General features: G+C 51.4%; 1 protein-coding gene across 5 annotated transcripts in view; it reads left to right on the top strand.

Moving 5' to 3' along the window:
* Window positions 1-4,948: 4,948 nt before the first annotated feature.
* The window catches only part of LOC128783666 (glutamate receptor ionotropic, kainate 1), a 109,392-nt gene continuing 93,626 nt past the window's right edge, over window positions 4,949-20,714 (top strand). For 2 of the 5 annotated variants that reach the window (XM_053934629.1, XM_053934631.1), the window contains exon 1: window positions 4,949-5,123. In XM_053934629.1, coding sequence (XP_053790604.1) covers window positions 4,994-5,123 — 130 coding nt within the window. In that variant the 5' untranslated portion in view covers window positions 4,949-4,993. The remainder of the gene's footprint in view (window positions 5,124-20,714) is intronic. The other 3 variants (XM_053934627.1, XM_053934632.1, XM_053934630.1) reach the window with 2 other exon arrangements.

The raw sequence follows: 20,714 nt of genomic DNA on the forward strand, positions 1-20,714 counted from the left end.
ATACACAGCTTCCAGTTCATAGGTGTGCAGTGCACAGTTTTATATATAACATACACAGATTCCAGTTCATAGGTGTGCAGTGCACAGGTTTTTATATACAATATACACAGCTTCTAGTTCATAGATGTGCAAAGCACAGGTTTTTATATACAATATACACAGATTTTAGTTCATAGATGTGCAATGAACAGATTTTTATATATAATATATACACAGATTCTATTTCCTACATGTGCAATGCACAGGTTTTTATATGCAATAGACACACAGAGTCTAGTTCATAGATGTGCAATGCACATTTTATATATAATACACACAGATTATAGTTCATCAATGTGCAATGCACAGGTTTTTATATATAATATATACACAAATTTTAGTTCATAGATGTGCAATGCACAGATCTTAAACTATTCTACGTATCCTTTCTGTTGTTATGCTGACACACATAAATTTAAACCTGTTTATACACGTCCTCAAAACCCCATCTATTGTTTTTATCACATATTTTACTGTGTGTGGGTGTATAAAATAGATCATGCAAATGCCAAGGGAGAGACAAAACATTCACAGAGTCATCCTTAGAATGCAGAGATTTAAACCCAAAAACTGCAGCTGCCTGTGGGTTTAGTTTTGCCAGGTGCTATGTAAAATGATATGGGCTATCAAAGCATATATTGCACATGTTTAAATTGAAACTTTCCTGCTTTTCAGCAAACTTTTCATAGATCTTAAGCAGTGGAGCATTTTTTCCCCCCAAAATCCTGTCCCACACCTGTGGATGAGTGGAAAAGAGCCTACAATGCCAGGACCAAGGTGAACAGAGTTAATAAAGTGAAATACTCTCTTGTTGACATTTAAGTCACTCTTTTGAAATGAGTGTGGAAGGAGGAAAATGAGTTAGGGCACACTGAAATGATGCTGGCAGAGATTTGGGGCAGTCAGTAATTCACCCCACCAGCTTGCTCATAACGAATAGTGACTAATGGCAGAAAAGAGGAATGGAAATATTAAATGAATTCTTCTCCCTCCCTCATTACTGTTGGTTTGAAGGGGGGGGTTTATTTCCCCCCGTAAAAAGAAGAGCTCCAGGGAGCAGAAACTCTGCCCTTGGTCGGAGGCTGGAGGCTCCCACTCAGGTTATGGAACTTTCCAGGTTCCTGTAAGCGTGGCCAAGCAGAATTGAACAGAATTTAGCAGAGGTCCCTTCTTGGATGCAGGATGTGTAAGTACAGGGGGGGTTCTTTCCCAAAAGTCTCTGGTGAATCCCACGCTGGAGAAGAACCTCAGCAAGGCTCTGGCTGAGAAGGGTTTGAGGGGGTTGTGTTTCTTTATTTCTGGGTTATTTGTGCCTTTTAGCTGAATATTGTGGGGCAGGAAAGCCCCCCCAGCTCAGGGAGAGGCAGGTCTGCAGGTTACTGCTACCCTGGCTAGCGGGGCAGGTTTGTTCTGAGTGTCACCGTGGCATTTCTAGTGAAAAGGGGACTGCATTTATGGCTCTGGGGACAGAAACAAAGACAGCACTTCAGCCAGAAAGAGCCTTTTAAAATGATGTTTGAACTTGCTGTGATCACAGTGATCTTTTCATTTCTATTTGCTTTCTTATGTGTTATGGTGCTCCAGCAAAAGTACCTGGGTCCTAACACTTTTGAGTTTAAAAATTGATTTTACCTCGTCACTTCAATGGAATTCAGGGGTGTTCTGGTCATATGCAGTTAAAGAGAGAAGGGGAAAACTTATAAAAATATTCTGTAGTACCTTGAACTGGGTAGGGCCTGGTTAAAGTCCTGAGGACAACAGAGTTAAAGTTTCTCAAAACCCGACCAAGAAATTGAGAAAACTTCCAGGTTTTTTTTTTAAAACCTCTACATTTCCCAACACATTAGAACACACTTGTTTTTCTGATATTGTGGCTGCCTCCAAACTCGAAGCAGAATTCTGGAAGGATACAGAGTGGGAAGGAGGTGTTTTACATCCCCAAATTCACTCATCAGGCCCTGCTATCAGACAAGGTTTTAGCTATCAGCCTATCAATATTATATAAACTGCAATTTGTCTAATAAATCACACATTGCAGCTGGAATTCCACACTGTGGAACAAGAATAAAGACTTCAAAGTCCTGTGAAAAGGACTCCGTCACCACAGGTAATATCAACATGGTCACCCTCAGGCAAACAAACAAGAAATCAACATCGCTGATTGCAGGGGAAATTGTCCCTGGAGAACACAAAAAATGCTGGGAGAAATGCAAACTGGGGCTCTGACCCCAAAACACACCTGAGAAATGCAAACTGGGGCTCTGACCCCCCCCAAAACACACCTGAGAAATGCAAACTGGGGCTCTGACCCCCAAAACACACCTGAGAAATGCAGAGGGGGGCTGTGACCCCAAAAACACACCTGAGAAATGCAAACTGGGGCTCTGACCCCCAAAACACACCTGAGAAATGCAAACTGGGGCTCTGACCCCAAAACACACCTGAGAAATGCAAACTGGGGCTCTGACCCCCCAAAACACACCTGAGAAATGCAGAGGGGGGCTCTGACCCCCCAAAACACACCTGAGAAATGCAGAGGGGGGCTCTGACCCCCCCAAAACACACCTGAGAAATGCAGAGGGGGGCTGTGACACCCCAAAACACACCTGAGAAATGCAAACTGGGGCTGTGACCCCCCAAAACACACCTGAGAAATGCAGAGTGGGGCTCTGTCCCAAACGAGTGTGCTGAGATTGCTTAAAAAAATCACAGGCATGAGGAAAAGTCAGAATGAATATTAAACTACCGAGCACAACGGGTTCTCTGGCAGGATTCACTCTACTCACGGAGGCCAGCTAGGGCACAACAAGGAAAGCAAGCAACAAAACCGAACAAAGCCCAGGCAATCAAAGCAGAAATTAATTGAAACTACCTAGGGAGGTGTGTGTGTGTGTGTGTGTGTGTGTAAAGTGTAAACGAGGATGAAAAGGAGCGCGGCCTGAAGCTTAACAACACTTTATCTTAGCAGCACTTTATCTTTCGCCTTCATTTACAGCTTAACCACACTTAAGAGCCCTTAGCCTAACTCAGAAGTGTAACTTTACTCAGCTCCCGGATTTGCCACGGCACAGGGCCGAGGGGGTGCACACACGCTTAGTGCAAGATAAAAAACGCGAAAAAAAAAAAAAAAAAAAAAAAAGTGCAAGTGGCAAAACCCCCCTCCGAGGCGGGGAAAGTGCTCGCCTTGGGTGCCTTTGCAGCTCCTGAGGGGCGGGCGACTGCTGGTCGCAGCCTGGTGGCCCGGGAGAGATGAACGAGCCCCAGAGGACGAGCTTGGGGCGCAGCAATGGCTCATCGCGGCCGCTTTTTGGGTCGGCACTGCTTTGACGGTGCCAGAAGAGGAATGCTGTGCCAGGGGCGTTTTCCAGCACGAGAGAGGCAGGAGCTCCCGAGAGCGGACAGCACTTTAGGCTAAGCTCGGAGCTGAGCCCAGGTGCTGCTGAGCAGGCCTAAGCTCAGGTTACGCCGCACCTGGAGGGAGTTCAAGGGGACTGCACCACGGGCTCCGACCCCAAAACACGCGTGGGAAACGCCAAGCGCGGCCCTAGCTGGAATCCTGCCCGGGAATCGCAGCCCTGGGAACTCCCGCACAGCCTCGATTGCTCTGTAAACAGGAGGCAGCTCTTTCCAGGATCCCTTTGAGGCCGGCTGGGAGACATCCTGTGGATGCTTTTCTTTCCATCGCACTCCAGCATGTGCTGCCGCTGCTCGGAGGAGTTAATTTCTGCAACAATAGTGAGGCAGGCTGGAGAGGAATACTAAGTAAACAAATCTAAATGATTTCGGTTTTGGATCTCAGCTATGCAATTTTAGTTCTGTTGCTAGGTGGGAGTCATTCTCCTCTGGTGCTGTTTTCGTTTTTCAGAGCAGCTCAGGACCCATATGTTTGCTTTTTGGTGGAGCACTCTGCGTTCCACTGAACCCTCAAAAACCAGATTTAAACATTGACTTGAGAACTCCGAGTCACCGGGGGAAAGGATCTGGTGGCCAAGCCAAGGCCAGGGGATGTTCTGATCCCTGCGACCGAGAGTTCCAAATCGGCCCCGAGGATCCATCGCTCTGTGGACACCTGGCCCCAGCCCTGCTGTCCCCGCTCCTGCCACGCTCGGGGACGGGCGCCCAGGGGACGCGTCGCCTGTCCCTCGCTTGGCACGGAGCAGCAGAGACACTGCTGAAAGTGCTTCCTTCCGTCCCGCTCGCCCCCAGGGCTGTCCCTCAGCCCGCAGACCCGTGCGTGTCACCCTGTCCCACGCCAGGCGCTCCGGGACGGGACATCCCCCCAAAGGCCCGGGCCACCGGGACGTCACAAAAATCAGGAGCTGCGGGGCTGGAGGGCACGGGGGGGAAAAGCTTCTCCCGTGCCGAGGAGAGGCTGCGGGGAGAGACCCGCGGGGGCTGGAGGGACGGGGCAGGGACAGCTCTGCCGCTCTCCCTGTCCCTGTGTCCTGTCTCTCTGTCCCTGTCCCAGAAGCGCGGAATCCCAGGATCCCAGCGTGGCTGGGGTTGGAAGGGACCTCTGGAGAGCATCCAGACCGAAACCCTGTCGCCACCTGGAGCAGGTGACACAGGCACGGGTCCGGGGGGCTTTGGGGTGTCCCCGGCGATGGAGACTCCTACGCGCCCTCCCTGGGCAGCTGTCCCTGTCCCCGTCCCTGTCCCCGTCCCTGTCCCAGCGCGCCCGGACGGCTCCGCGCGTGTGCGCGCGCGTGTCCCCGTGTGCGCGCGCGTGTCCCCGCGGGCGCGCGGAGCCCGGAGCCGCCTGGCCCCGCCCGGGGCCGCCCCGCGGGAGGATCCTCCCGCTCCATCCCTCCCTCCGTCCCTCCGTCCCTCCGTCCCTCGGGCGCGGGGGGCGCGGGCAGCGCGGCGGCGGCAGCGCGGAGCCCCCGCGCCATGGGCGGGCGGCGCGGAGCGGCGCGGAGCCGGCCCGCCCGGGGGTAGCGGGCATGAACTGAGCATGGCGAGCGGCCTCGGCCCGCGCTGGCCCCGCCGAGCGGCCCCGGGCGGCGGCGGCGGGGGGCTCCTGCTGCTGCTGCTCTGCGCCGCGGCGGGGCTGCCCCGGAGCGCACAGCAGGTGCTGCGGATCGGTGAGTGCCGCCGGGGCGCGGCGGGGCCGGGCGGGGGCTCCGGGCATCTCCGGGAACGCGCGGAGCTCGCCCGGGCGGGCAGCGGGACCCGCGCGGCTCCCGCTCGGCGCAGCCGCCGCTCCGGAGCCGGGGATGCTCGGGATGCTCAGGGATGCTCGGGGATGTTCAGGGATGCTCGGGGATGCTCGGGATGCTTGGGGATGCTCAGGGATGCTCGGGACGGTCAGGGATGCTCGGGATGGTCAGGGATGCTCGGGATGGTCAGGGATGTTCAGGGATGCTCGGGACGGTCAGGGATGCTCGGGATGCTGGGGATGCTCGGGGATGTCCAGGGATGCTCGGGGATGTTCAGGGATGCTCGGGGATGCTCGGGGACGCTGCGCTGCCGGGGCTCCGCGGGGCCGCTGCCCAAAGTTCGCCCCGGTGAGCGGTGCCGGGGAAGTCTCGGGCGCGGGGATCCCGGCGGAGCATCCCGGTGCCCGCGGGGTGTCGGCTCCGGCCTGCTCCGCGGGGCACGCTGCGAGGGGCCCCCAAAGCCGGGCGGGCGCCTCTGTCCCTGCCGCAGGAAGGGTTCGGTGACCCTAAAATCTGTGCCGAGAGGTGCGGAGTGTCCAGGCTCCGGAGGGGGACTGGGGGGATGCGGGACGCGTTTGCCGCTACCCCCAGGCAGGAGCAGCTCCGCGGGGCTGCGCGGAAAACTCCGCGAAACGGGAATTTATTTTTAAGTAGAAAACTCCGCACCATGGAAACGGGGCTCGGCTCACAGGAAGCCTCTCTTCCTACAGTGGGTTTCTTGTGTCAGTCAAGTGAGACGGTGAATACAAAGTGTCGGAAGAGTTCGGGGTTAGGAGAGACTGTGGGAAAGATGTAGGCAGGATCTGGCTCGCTGCTGTTTCTGTCTATCCCTCTTTCGCTTGGCAAACACTGAACATGAGGCGGGGGAAAAAGGAAACAAACAAGAGAAAAAAAAAATTTAAAAAGGAAAGACGCTGTTTACGGCAGCGGGGAGAGCATCCCGCAGTTCCCAAAGGCGCGTTCCCGTGCGGAGCCGCAGATCGGTGCCTTGTGGCCCGGCAAGCCCTCGCCCCGCTCAGCTCCCGCAGCGGCGCTCCCCGAAGCCCAGGGAAGGCTCCCGGAGCCCGGAGAGCAAAGGACGCGCGGCCGGAGCGCTGAAATGAAGGAAGGAAGGAAGGAAGGAAGGAAGGAAGGAAGGAAGGAAGGAAGGAAGGAAGGAAGGAAGGAAGGAAGGAAGGAAGGAAGGAAGGAAGGAAGGAAGGAAGGAAGGAAGGAAGGAAGGAAGGAAGGAAGGAAGGAAGGAAGGAAGGAAGGAAGGAAGGAAGGAAGGAAGGAAGGAAGGAAGGAAGGAAGGAAGGAAGGAAGGAAGGAAGGAAGGAAGGAAGGAAGGAAGGAAGGAAGGAAGGAAGGAAGGAAGGAAGGAAGGAAGGAAGGAAGGAAGGAAGGAAGGAAGGAAGGAAGGAAGGAAGGAAGGAAGGAAGGAAGGAAGGAAGGAAGGAAGGAAGGAAGGAAGGAAGGAAGGAAGGAAGGAAGGAAGGAAGGAAGGAAGGAAGGAAGGAAGGAAGGAAGGAAGGAAGGAGGAAGGAAGGAAGGAAGGAAGGAAGGAAGGAAGGAAGGAAGGAAGGAAGGAAGGAAGGAAGGAAGGAAGGAAGGAAGGAAGGAAGGAAGGAAGGAAGGAAGGAAGGAAGGAAGGAAGGAAGGAAGGAAGGAAGGAAGGAAGGAAGGAAGGAAGGAAGGAAGAAGGAAGGAAGGAAGGAAGGAAGGAAGGAAGGAAGGAAGGAAGGAAGGAAGGAAGGAAGGAAGGAAGGAAGGAAGGAAGGAAGGAAGGAAGGAAGGAAGGAAGGAAGGAAGGAAGGAAGGAAGGAAGGAAGGAAGGAAGGAAGGAAGGAAGGAAGGAAGGAAGGAAGGAAGGAAGGAAGGAAGGAAGGAAGGAAGGAAGGAAGGAAGGAAGGAAGGAAGGAAGGAAGGAAGGAAGGAAGGAAGGAAGGAAGGAAGGAAGGAAGGAAGGAAGGAAGGAAGGAAGGAAGGAAGGAAGGAAGGAAGGAAGGAAGGAAGGAAGGAAGGAAGGAAGGAAGGAAGGAAGGAAGGAAGGAAGGAAGGAAGGAAGGAAGGAAGGAAGGAAGGAAGGAAGGAAGGAAGGAAGGAAGGAAGGAAGGAAGGAAGGAAGGAAGGAAGGAAGGAAGGAAGGAAGGAAGGAAGGAAGGAAGGAAGGAAGGAAGGAAGGAAGGAAGGAAGGAAGGAAGGAAGGAAGGAAGGAAGGAAGGAAGGAAGGAAGGAAGGAAGGAAGGAAGGAAGGAAGGAAGGAAGGAAGGGAAGGAAGGAAGGAAGGAAGGAAGGAAGGAAGGAAGGTGCAGCCCTCCCGGGTGCTGGGCAGCAGAGCCGGGGCTCTCAGCGCCCGCAGCCGAGGACCTTCCCTCGGCGCCCGGCTGCCCCCGTTCGGGGGGCGCTCACCCTTCCCGGGGGGCTCGAGGGAGCTCGATGTTCCCTGCTCACCCCTGCCGGGAGTCATCACCCACGCAAAGCTGGGTGATCCCACAGCCACAGCGGGAATTCAGGGACATTTCCCCCAGTGAAACCGTGTTGGAATCCCTGAGCCACAGGCACCAGCGGGATGCTCTGGAAATGCACAAAACGCTGCCTTAACTTACTCTGGCTTAGTGGGAATAGCCTCTGAAGGGAGGAGGAGCGTGCCAGCGTTTGAAGGGCTTGAGTTCAGCCTAAATGCCCGTGTGCAGGACAAAAGCTCGGTTTCACAGCTGCCCTCAGCCTGGCAGGGAGCCGGCAGAGCTTTGGGGTGCTGCCTGTGCCCTGCAGAACTTCTGTGCTGCTCTGGTGCGCCCAGCGAGCCGCCGGGCGATCGCCCACGTTGCTTTCCCTCAACTGCCCCGCGAGGGGCGCGGGCGCTGCCGCAGGGCCGGGTGAATTTCGGGGCCAGGTTTGCTCTCCTGGGCACGCAGGGGTGGGAGCCCAGCGCTGACTGCCCCCCGTCACTGCCACCCGGACAGAACGAGGCACAAAGCTGACAAACTGCTCGGCTTTCAATCGCAGCCATGCAGAGGGATGTGCAGGGCGATCGATGTCTTAGGGGCTGGGAATGCATAAAACATTGAGTGTGTTCTTAGTGCCGTGGCTCCGCTGCCTGTGGAGTAATGATGTTATAAAATATTAATCCTTCGCATCCCTTAACGGCAGCAAAGTTTCTCCGTGGAATCTGTCACTCTCGGAGGTGGCAGAGAGGAGTAATGGCAGTAACTCCTCCAAATCTCTTTGTGCTAACATCATGAAATCATCCCCGAGCGTTTCTGACAGCGGAGGAAATGCCATTAAGCCATCAGATTGTTTTCCCCGTGTTTTAGTTAATTAAGGGAAGAAAGTGCAGCAGTTTGTGCCCGGATTCATACACTGAGAGTTTAATTGGATTTTCCACTGTCAAGGAGCTTTCAGATTTGTTATTTATTATTTTTTTTTCCCTGGCTTGTAATAGGAATGAATGGGTTGTCTTGCTGGTGCTTAATTAGTTGAGAAAGGACGTGTGAGTGATATGAATTCTAGTTATTCCTCAGCACTGACTAACGACTCCTTTTCCAGCTCTGTAAACAAAAGATGAGGGATGGCAATGTGACCAGTAAAACTGACTCATTAGGATAAAAGTAATGGATTTTGAGATAAGATGGAGTTTGAAGTTTCAGTAATAAAATAAAAGAAAATGCTGGTGTCTTGCTGGGTATTTCTTCCCCTCTCCTGTTCAAAAGCTTTTCCCTTGACACACGAGCTAATGGAGCTGTCCAAGGAAACACCATCTTTATCTGCACATTACCCACCAGACTGTATTACATAAAAGTGTATTTAAAGTTCACGACCCCAATATTTCTCGCTAAATTCCACGGAATCTTCAGTTTTTACACCAAGTCCTTCTTACCTATGCTACTTCCACCAATTGTAAAAAATAAATGCTCTCCAAGGAAGAATGGTAATGAACTGGAGCAGATGCTCAGGTGCAGAAACAGCTTCCAAAGACATCTCAGCAGCAACAGAATAACCCATTTGTTGGTGCTGGATGCAGAGCTCTCATTCCTGGACATGCATGACAGATTCTGAATAGGCTCTAAGGGTAAAATCCAGTGACATTACATGAAAATTTACAGATGGTCGAGCTCCATTCTGGGCTAGAACCGACCAACAGCAAGTTCTTAACAAAGCACTGGAGTTATTAAAAAATAATGGATGAATCTTGGAATTATCTCTGAAGTTACCAGCTCCTGGAAATGAACAAATGGGCAGCTTTCAGGGTTTGCAGGAATTGCTGGGGGTGAGGAGACAGAAACCAGAAGGATTTTCAGTAATTTGTGTGTTTCTGTAAATGGAGAATTTACATCAGGGTTCGTCCTTTGCACTGATTTACTCCCTACTCATGCAAAATTCCCAAATTTAGTGAATTGTGTTTTCCTCAATAGAGGACTAGCCCCATAACATATACCTCCAACTGAGAAATATCAGATTTAAACCAAACACACACAAGTCAACCTAACCCACAAAATATCAATTTCTAATGAGCTGGAATTTTCAATATGGATTTCAAACTCTCTGTTGGATTTCCCCAAGCAGGGCTAAAGCTGTGAGTTCTTTTCCTGTGTGAAATTGCCATTTTCCCCTCGTGAGAATGATAAAGAGAGAAACCTCATTAATTTCTCTGCAAATCTGCTGCTTTTCTCTTTTTGAGATTTTGTTTGTGAAGGGAATGGTACTAACACTAACGGTGTGAAATGGCAAAACCCCTCCTTGGAAAGTCTCTTATTGTATTTGAACATCATGAGAAATGTTCATTTACAGTATTTGTTACCAGATATCTACAAGCTATTCTATTCTATGATATGACAGCAAGTGCAGCTGCATTTTTCTCACCAGATGATGAGACATTAAATCCATTTTCTTCACCAGACTCTGAACGCTCAGTGGTTTATCAATTATTTGTGATATACTTTACCTAAGTTTCCTTATTTTACACTTAGGGAAAACTATTTTGCTGCAAATATTTCTAAAGGGTTGTTACCAAAGCATCCAAAGTTCGATTTTCACGCCTCTCCCTTCTCACTGGATTTGACAGCGCTGTACAAGTGGGAGGCAGGGCAATGCTTGGCTGGCTTCAAACGGGTAATTGAGTTAAAAATCCCTGAAAAGCCCAGTACAAACGTGGCAGTGCTGCATTTCCCAGTGGGTGAGCGTGGCGAGTTCCCCTCGCTGTCTCGGTGAGCAGCCCCTGGGCCGTGGGGAAGGAGCTGCTGCCGTGCTGGGTGATTCATTTTCCCCCTCCCTCACACAGGGCTGGGAGGGGGACACCCTGCAGCCTCCCCTCGGTAACCCAGGAACAGCCCAAACACGGGACAGGGTCCTGGCAGCGACAGAATCACCCGAATTCCACCAGGGAGGAGAGTCTGCCATCGGGTGTCAGGGGCGGGAGCAGCCTTCCTTCCAAACAGAACAAAAACCATTTCCCAGGGTTCATCTCCTGCCCAGCAGCCCGTTTGCAGGTGCTCAGGTGTGCTAATTGTCGTTTTGAGTCCCCTGGCTTCCCTCAGCACCCGATTTCCAGGGCATTTCCCCTTGCTGGAGCTCTAAGCTCCTCCATATGGCCCTGTCCTCTCTCAACATTTTCCATTTTGGGCTGGAAGTACAATCCCAATACTGTTTTTTTTCATTACAGTCTGTTTGGTATGTCCTGGTCAGTAATAAAGCTTAAATCCTGCTCCCCCCTCAATAATTTCAACAACTGCCTCTAATCTTCTTTTCTCAGAAAGGCTTGATTTGACCAACTAAACTATAGATTGTACTGCAGCAAAAGAAACAAATCCCATCCCAGAACTGATTAGTTTTACTGCACGGCTTTGGGGCTGTGACAGCAAGCCCAGTCTGTCCTAGTTTGGGTTGACTTTAGATTTCAGTTTGCAGTAATGAGTTTATGATCTTGGGCAAGCTTTGCAGCGGGAGGTTATTACCCTTCCCTCTCTCTCTGCTGAAGGTTAGAGGGTATTTTCCAGGAAATTATGAGCTCTCAAACGATGAATTTGCTTTCTCAGGGCAAAATCAAAATTCCATGTCAAAACAGCTTCATTATTCCACACTGGAATTGTTTTCAGCTACAGGAGCCTGTATCTGGTAGGGCTGTTAAAGTAACTTCTTCTTTTCTTTTTAAATTCCTCTGACAGTGCAGAAAGTTCCTTAAATACTCTTAGAGCTTCACTAAATTGGGGTGGCACAAACAGTGGGAAATGGGAATGGGTTCTGTGGCCAAAGAGGCAGAACTGGTGTCAAAGGCTCAGTTTTGAGCTCCTTTTCTTGGTCCATCAGGTTTTTTTTTTTTGCAATCACACCTTCTAGTTGGGTTGTTGCCAGTCTTTGTTTTTCCTTTGAGCCTTCAGACTGCACCAAAAGAGGAGAGTTATAAATTCTTTCAGCACTGAGATTGTTCCCACGTCCTGCACACCCAAACTTGGCCTGTTTCGAGGCAAATTCTGTTTGCAGCCCACTGGCTCTGGCTGGCGTCCAGGAGCAGCCCCCTCCCACCCTGCTGGGTGCCACCGGGGTCCCGGTGGGTGGAAGTGGCAGTCAGAGTTTGGGTGCAGCACTGCCCCCGCAGGGCCAGGGGACATCCCCCGGCCGCTGTGTCCCAGCGGCAGCAGCTGGAGCCTCAGCACAGCTCTGGGCTCTGCTCTGCCTCTCTGCCGGAGCAGCAGACACAGCCCTGTGTGCTCTCCATCGGGGAGTTGGAGGGGGAAGATCAGTTTTACAAGGGCAGCATCAGGCAGCTGTGAGAAAAGGAGGAGAACCACTTGAAGATGCCAGTTTATTGTCCTCCTCCTCTGGGGAGGGGGAAGAGCAGGGTCCTGCCAGGGTGTTCTGGGTTACAAAAGTATAAAATAAATCAGCGTGATTCCACAAGCCAGTACTGAGAAGAAAAACTCCTACACCTTAAACTCTTGGATGGTATAATTAGAAGGCAAATTCATGGAAATTGGTGCTTTTGGGGTCTTACAATGCAAATTTCCCCCCCCCCCCCCCCCCATTTTGGCACTCCCACAGATTTCTCCACTATGGCACACAGGCCCTGTGGAATGATACATATTCTGGACACAGCAGCAGCATTTTGGGTTTAAGCCCTTTCCAGAAGGGTGCTGTGCACTTTGGGAAGGTAAAGAAGGGTTTTCCTGGTCTGTTGCTCACTGGCAAACACAGAATTGCCCTGATTTGTTCCCTTACACCCTGTCTATTCCAGCACAGGGTTTGCCTCTTCTGCTCCTAGCAGAGGCTTTTGGAGCATCCGCAGGGATGTGGGATGTGCCTCCAGATCCTGAGGTCTCCATCAAAGCTGCACGTGTCCTCATGCAATCTCCAGCCAGGCTGCCTGGGGCGAGCTCTGGCTCTGGGAAAGGCTCAGCTCAGTGCTCACAGGCCTTGGCTTTCGCTGCCTCCCTCCCAGCCCTGACAAAGATCTGGAGAACTGGAAATTGGATGCACTGACATGTAAACACCCAGAGGGAAAACAACCCCCAAAAAAACGCAGCTCCTGCTTTCCCAGAAATAACCTTTTCTGTGCTCACACTCAGGAAAAATTCAATAAAAGCCAAATCCGTGTTAGAACTCCTTGCTGTGGCACGAAGAGGTTTCTCCTGACCGAGGGAAGGGGAGCTGGAGGAATTTCGGGAGTAGTTTTGGGTGGAGCAGTCACTTCATTCTCGAGGAGCTGCAAATGAATCCCGATTTCCCTGGCACGGTCCCAGGGGATTAATCTGAGCCATCTGAGCCCGGATCAGGCAGAGCTGTGCCCATCAGCAGTCAGAGCAGCCAGGTTGCTGCAGCAACAGGCTGACACGTGTAAAACTCCCTTTGATCGTGCCGCTGTCACACGGGAGGCTGTTTGAGAGTTAGGTCAGGTTTGGGGCTGTACTACACTCTTCCAGGGACTGGCAGTCACTGCCACGTCGGGGCTGGGCACTTGAAATGCACCAGGAATAACTTCAGCAGTCCCATATGGATCACAGCTTAGCTGGCCACAGAAAGTGGGGGAGCAATAAACCACCCAGAACTGCTAAGCAAACAGTGAGTAAGCCACCTCAGAATTCCTCCCTGCAATTTGGAGGCAAAATTACAATTTCTGACCGAAAGAGTTTTGTTTTGGTTTGCCTTTGCTTGCTATTATTCATCTTAGAATTCAGAAAGAGCATAGGAAAAGACTTAAAAGTCAAAGAGATGATCCTTGATAGCCTGTGGGGATGGGAGAGGAATAAATACCTGGTACAGGGCACGAGAAGGACATGGAGTCACTTCTGGGCTGTTTTCACTCAGAATTGTTCAAAGGCTGTTTGTGTGATAAACTGGGCTTGTGCCAAGCACCTCCAAGCCTGTCTGCATGCAAGGAGGGCTCGGACAGCCAGGCACAGGCTGGGGCTCCTGGGGTGTCCAGTGCAGGGGCAGGAGCTGGACTGGCCCATCCCCACGGAGCCCTTCCAGCTCAGCGTGGTCTGTGATTCCCAGCAAAACGGCCTAATAGGGTGCTAAAGCCCCAGTTTATTTGCCTGCACTTACAAATATTAAATGCAAAACACCACAGTGAAAGGCTGCGGTAAAGGAGGCAGAAATCGTGTAGAGTTGGTGTGCAGCCAGGTAACAAAAGTGGGATTTTGGAGTTGTTCAGTCAATGTTAGCGTGGTGCTTCCCATCCTCCGGGCTTTCACTTTTAAATCCTGCATGTTTATAGGGAAGGTTTGAGCCCGGCTCTCTGTCCCTGTGTGAAACACAGCCAGAAATGTCCTCTGAGCTTCCCAGCCTGCCCCCCGTGTCCCTGCTGCCCCTCCTCTCCCCGTGGGGCTGCTCAGCTGCCCTGTCAGCAGCTCTGCGCCTGAGCTTCGCCCCTGCCACCGAGGCCACTCTCAGAGTTCTCCTGTAAAAATGATGTCTTTCTTCTTGCTATCTCTGATCCAACAACTCGTACACAAGCAGCTTTTTGTTCTTCCGGCGCCACTTCCTTTCAGCTGTGCCAAGCCACCCCAAAACCTTATCAGTGGGGCACTGCAGCTGCAGTCTAATGTGAGCTCCTGCTTCCCTGACTGTGACTATCTCAGAAAGTTCCAAATTGTTTACTTATCTGCCAGAAACACACGCCGAGGGGAGTTCAGGCTCTGCTGCCCAAGGTGCATTTTCAATCAGGGGGAGAACCGCTTCAGATATTCCACATTACATCTCCCGGCTTTATCTGCTGCTGTAAATGATGAGGCTGCTCCATTGAGCCACACGAAGATTAAATTTTTGAGCAGTGTTTCCTGAAGAATGGAGGCTTTTCTCCCTGCAATGAAGAGCCTGCCGTGCCCCAGCGTGGCTGCCTCTCGCTCTGCCGCCCGAGCCTTTCCCTTTCCCTTCGCTCCCTGGGCTGAGCCGTGCCCCGGCGTTAAAGGCACCTGTGGATGGGCTGAGGGTGGGCTGTGCCCTGAGCTGCAGGGGCTCTGGGGAGCTGCCACCCTGCAGCTGCCATGCAGCCACGCCGGCAGAGCAGCTGGGGAAGCGCATCCTGCGCCGTGCGCAGCCCTTCCCTCCGGACAGCCCGCGGAGCGGGACACCGCGGTGAGAGCTCAGCAGGCACTGAACCGCTGCCAGCCAGGCTCCTCTGAAACTCCTGCTCCAGCCCTCTCCTCCGAGCTCTGCCTGCCAGGGACATCCCAGCCTGGCTTTGCCCGTTCTGTGCCCCCACAGCCCCTGGGACAGAGCCCAGTGGGGGCCTCCTTCAAACAGACGCAGCACCCGCGGGATCCAGCGTAGAAAAGTTTTGTTGCCTCTTTCGGAGCTGAATTTAGTGCACTTTCCTCCTAGGAAGGTCTCCCATTGTCACCAAATGACACAAGCAAAAACGACACACCACAGCCTTGGTCACAATGAAGACTAATTTATTTTTTCTGACTCCAATCTTTTATAGTTCTCAAAGGGTGCCAGTGGATTGGAGGGTGAACGTGCCACCTCTCCAACGACACTGGACAAACTACCTGTACATCAAATTTCTCCTCCTCTGTGAAGGAATGCAAAACAGGTATTTACAGACAGTTGTGTGAGAAAGTTCTCTACAAGAATGTAAACTCAGAAGGCTTTAGAAAACTCTTGATAACCAGGGCGACATCCCATGGCACAAAAAGCCAGAGAACACAGCCCCCCAAACACTGCTGGCTGGAAATGGCAGCACAGTTCCTGCCAGGATGGGCAGAGGGATGGAGCAGCTCGGCTGGGAGGAAGGGCTGGGCGAGCTGGGATTGTTCACCTGGACACAAGGCTTTGGGGTGAGCTCAGTGTGTCCTTCCAGTGCCCATGGCAGTAGCTGTTGAGCCATCTCCCTGTCCTAACCCTGACCCAGCTTTTCCAGCCAGGTTTTGTCCTGGTGTCCTGGTGAGGAGAGGCAGTGAGAGCACTTGGGAGGCCATCACCCCTCCCCAGTTAGGAAAAGTTGAGAACTGTCCTTTCCCTGGCATGTTTATTGGAATTGATGACTTTTAGCAAGTCCTGATAAGAAGAGTGTGAAGCTTTTAGCTGGGGGCTGAGCTGCTCTGTGCAGAGCATCTGCACGGTGGGAGCTGGGGGGGTTTAAAGAATTTAAATAAGGTAATTTAGGAGATGCAGAGCAAACTTTGCTGGGGAGCTTTAATTAATGCTAAAAATCCAGACTTTTATGTCTGCACTCATCTGTTTGCAACACCAAGAGTGTATTTTATGGCAGTCCTTAGAATGAGGATCAATTCCTGCTAAGGAAAGTGGTGCTGGCAAGCTCATGCCTCATATTTAAAATCATTTTCTACTGTTGGCAGGGCCGAAGAAAGGGGGCACAGGCTTTCCAAAAGTCAAAACTTAGTCCTTGTCCCATGGGAGTCACCTTGATAGAAACCTCCCTGGCCACAGGTAGACCCCAATGAATTCACACCCAGCTTCTCCAGGAGATTGCAGTGGCAGGAGCTTTAAATTTAGTAAATTCAACTGCAAAACTTCTTTCAAATCCAAGCCCTTGCTCTTATCTGTGAGTTCTTGCAGAAAATCTGTGAGAAAATTTGATACAAAATCACCTCTTCTGGTTCCCTGCCCTTTGTTTTAAGTGGCAGAACACTTTTTCTCAGGAAAAAAAAAAAAAGAACAAATGACCCAAAGACTCCTTTAGCTCTGCCTGTGCAGAGTCAATGGAGCTGCAGCAGTTTACAGTGATGAGGCTCTGGCAAGTGCATTATTCTGGCAGAAGAGAACAGTTGGGCAATTTACTGCAGCTCATCCAAACTGCAAATGAAGGTTCTGTATTCCCTCCGTTTGAGGAAATCAGCAGGAAAAGGCCCCCTCCTATTTCTTTTTTATCTCCAGCCGCTGATTCTGCCAAGGTTTCCCACTTCTGCAAAGGTTTCCTTCTCTGCCCTGCCTTTCTCACCGCAGCAGAGGCAGGGAAAGGAGGCCAAATCCCCTGGCTGGTAGTAGGAACCTGTGCTGTTGGGCGTGAGTTATTCCAGCTGGGATGGAATGAAGAGGCTGGAACTGAAGAGCTGGGGGGTCTTTTAGCCACAGTCTCTAGAAATAACATTATTATTTACATGCAATCCCACGGCTGGAGCAGTAAAAGCACAAACCTGTCTTTAGATAGAAGAATGTGCTATGAGGAAAGAATCTGGCCCTGCTCTGTGCAGCTCAGCACAGATTCCGTGCACACATCTATCAAACAGGGTCAAGCATGACACAGTTCTGGTGTCGTGCTGAATTGGTGCTGGAGCTAATATTGTTACAGCCCTGTTGTGGCTGACATAAAGCTGTCACTTCTTCAGGAGGGTGATTCATGGGAGACACGGGAGAATCAATGGAGATAAAAATAGGGAATGCAGTAACAGCATCCATCTCGTCACCATTTTGCCTGTATTACACTGAGTAACCTGATTAAAAGGGTCATACTTAAACATCATCTGGCACAAGTGCTCAGAGAAGTGAGAGTGGGAGAGGAGGAACCCAGACTGGGGAGCCCTGGGGGTGGGGAATCCATCAGCCTGCACGGGCATCAGCAGGGGAGGAAAAGGGGCAATGGGCAGCCCCCAGCATTCCCAAAGCCTGGACTCAGCTGAAGGACTGCAGGCAGCCTGGCACATTCCTGCTTGGAGAGAGCCAAAGAGAAATAAAAAAGACCCAGAGTGGTGTGCTACAAAGTAGAAAATCCCCTTTGTATTCATGCCTAGTGAATACTCCAAAAAAAAAAAAAAAAATTCCCTCCAGATTCAATCTCTAAATACACACAGATACTTTTCCCTAGAAAATCTGTTTAAAAAAGGGACTTAAAGAGATTGGATTAACCTTGCCCATGAATTAGCTTATACCTAGGGTAGCCAAAATGCAGGTTTGCCCACGCTGCACTCTCTGAAGGTGGACAATCAGAACCAAAGTCGCACACGCAGTCTGTGCTTTTGCTGAAGGTTACATCCGGGGGGATCCTCATTCCTGCTGGGTTAAGGGGTGGTGCTGCTTCCATCCAAGCCATGGCAAATACACCAACACCCCCTTCCTTCCCTGCAGCCTGGCTGTGGGCACACAGCAAGGGGACAGCAATTCCTGGGCCACCGGGAGCTCAGCTCTCCCTTCGTTAGAGGCAAAGCTGTCCCAGGAAATCCGGGAGCAGGGGAAGCTCAGCAGTGCACTGCTGCTGTCACTCCAGAGGTGTGATCTGCACCCTCCCCGCAGCTCAGCGTGCACTCATCTCTCGGGGATGAGGAGCACGAGAGGGAATTGCCCTCTGCCCTTCTGGAGGTGCTGTTTTTCTGGGATTCAGGATTGGAGCCCTGCAGTAGCTCTGAACTGCAGGCTCATGATCTCCTGTCATCACGGGCTCCAGCACGGCTTGATACACAAAGGGGATAAAGAGAAGGAGACAGAATGGGAAAAGTCTCAGATAGGAGGGAGTTGGCAGGTTGATGATAATCTTAAGTGCGTGGGACTGTGTTTATGCCCAGTTTCCAGTGAAACTCCAGTGCTTTCCAGCACGCAACATGCTTAAGGGATTGCAGGGTGTGGGACTTAGTGCCAGAACGGTCTGGAAATTCTCAAACGCTCTTCTCTTATCCTGGCACGTTGTGCCGTGCCCCCAGCTTGAGAGAACACTGCAGTGGGAACTCAGGCATCCAGCAGCTGATGGGGATGTGCTCAGAAAACCCCCAAGGCAGTACCAGAACGGATTTGCAGCTGACAGGGAATAAAGGGTTTCTGATTTTCCTTTCGGGGATACCTTCGAATTAAAGCTCAAAGGCGTTCAGTGTTTCTTAGCTGTGGCCAAACTGTGAGGAGGACAGGGAGTTTCCTGTCCCTGGAAGTGCTAAAAGTGAGGTGGGTGGCAGTGGGCAGGCAGGGCAGCTCCGAGTGCTGCTGCCAGCCTGTCACAGTCACCTTGCAGGGCGTCACTGCCGTGCAGCAGCAGCCAGAGCAGCTGGAACAGCCAGGTTGCTGCAGATGACAGGATTTTACAAGGGGCAATCGTGGTGGCATCAGTGGATAAATCACAGCAAATGGGCTTCCCCTCCGAGCTGGAATCTGCTGGGTTGTTTCTGCCCAGCCACAAATGGTTATCCAGCACATGGTGGAAGCGCCAGGCACGTCCAGCCAGAAGCTCCTGCCCCCCGAGCACAAAGCTGGGAGCAGGATGGCACTGCAGACACAGATGCTCAATCAAAAGTGCTCTGGGCAGCTCTTGAGAGGCAGCCCACCTTCCTGGGAGCCAGAGGTGGTGTGCAGTGCATCAGGGGGAATGAACACGGGTTTAACAGCAGCTCCTCCTCCTAGGAGGCCTTTGGGGGACACCGAGGTCACACACTCTGGCCAAGGGGCTGCAAGTGGGCCCCAGGCACTGATCAGATTCACTGCTGGCTCAGAAACAGAAGGTTAATTTTACCCAGGTAAATACTGAAATGCAGTTTTGCCTCCACGCTCAGGCAGTCTGTTTTCAGAGAGTAGGCACTTCCCAGAAATGGTTACATAAATCAGAGGAATTACAATATGAGCATTCTCTGGAGCTTTTTCATTTCAGTTTTCAATGTCAAACAGTGTTCAGTGGCAGAGGTTTGAAAGGATGAAATTAGAAACCCTGTAATGGAGTATTATGGAAAGATATCCCTCAAGAAGGCTCATTCCCAGCTCCCAGCCTCTGGTGTTTCGCCCATTTCCAAGGAGCATGAATTCTGCATTTAATCTTATCTGATGTAATCGGAGCTGTTCTCACCCTCCCCAGTCTCCTCTTTTGCTGAATCCCCTGAACCCTCAGCTCTCAGGATCACCTTGCAGCCACACGTTCCCCGAGTTAATTATCCCTTGTATCAAACTGCATTTCCTTTTATCCCTTTCAAATTCAGTGCTTCCCCATTTCTCCGAGCATCTGCCTGTATCCACACAAATGAAAAGGATCAGCTGGAGAGGATAATCTTCTGCCTGTATCCCTCTTGCTATTTTCTGTATCTGCATCCCATTTTTCTCTGCTCTGTTCCATCTGTTGGCTGCTCCATCCCCAAAAGCTGGGAGCCTCCATTCCCCTCAGCATTAACTGGGACCCCAGTTTTAGCTGTGGTGCTTCTCTGCTGAGAGGGAAGGAAAGAACCAGCTTAGAGAACAGAGGGAGCTTGCTTTTCCTTCTGGAGTCATCCTAATGGGAATTTTTTGGTCCTGACGGAAGAATCCAAGGTTAAACAACAGCAGCAGGGATTTCACAGCTTGGGGTGTGCATCTGTGCTTTTGGTTGTGCTCTCTCTCCTCCCTTTGCCAGAAAAGGATGGCCTGAGAGGAGCAGCACCTCCTGATCTCCCAAAAAATCCCCTTTTCCTGAGTGCCCCGCTGAGGTGAAGTCTCTCCTTGGCTTTGTAGGCTTTTGGACACGGCACTTCAAGGTCACCCCCCAAGGTAAAGAAAGTGCTCATTTTCCATGTGTAAATCAGGACATCAGGGACAACACCGGCCTTTGTGACACACTCAAAGCTTCCTCTTCTCCAAGTGGGCTGTCTCACCTGCCAGGCAAGGTTTGCCTTGAAAACAACCCCCTGCCTTTCATCCAGCCCTCTGCTTTCTGGAACTCTCCCCATTTTCCTGTTCTGAAGGGGGCTGGTCACTTTAGGAGAAGGAAACGTTGGACTCTTGCTCGCTGAGTTTGTGCTCAGATAATGCTGTGGTAGGTATTTATGCACCTGCATAAAAAAGGCACAGGGACTTTGTGGTTGTCCAGTCCTATCCAGCTGTATTAATATTTACCAATAACATGGCTTTTAATTCCTATGCAGGAATTTTGGCAACTGCAGAGCTGCTGAGAACCCATTTTTTACATAAAAAGAAGAGCAGTTCTTTCAATCCTGAAAGCCACATCAGGAAGCGATTCTTGGATTTGTTGTTGTGGGTTTTTGGGGGGGAAGAGGGATAATAACAGGAGGAATTTACATGGAAGGATTCCTGAGATCATGACAGTCAATTACGTACCTATTCCCAAAGGATTAGGTATTTAAAATTGCATTTTACAGCCCCAGTGAGGGGCGAGTGCTCCCTTCTTTCCTGACAAGA

Source organism: Vidua chalybeata, chromosome 2 (assembly GCF_026979565.1).
Source record: "Vidua chalybeata isolate OUT-0048 chromosome 2, bVidCha1 merged haplotype, whole genome shotgun sequence".
Classification (NCBI taxonomy): Eukaryota; Metazoa; Chordata; class Aves; order Passeriformes; family Viduidae; genus Vidua; species Vidua chalybeata.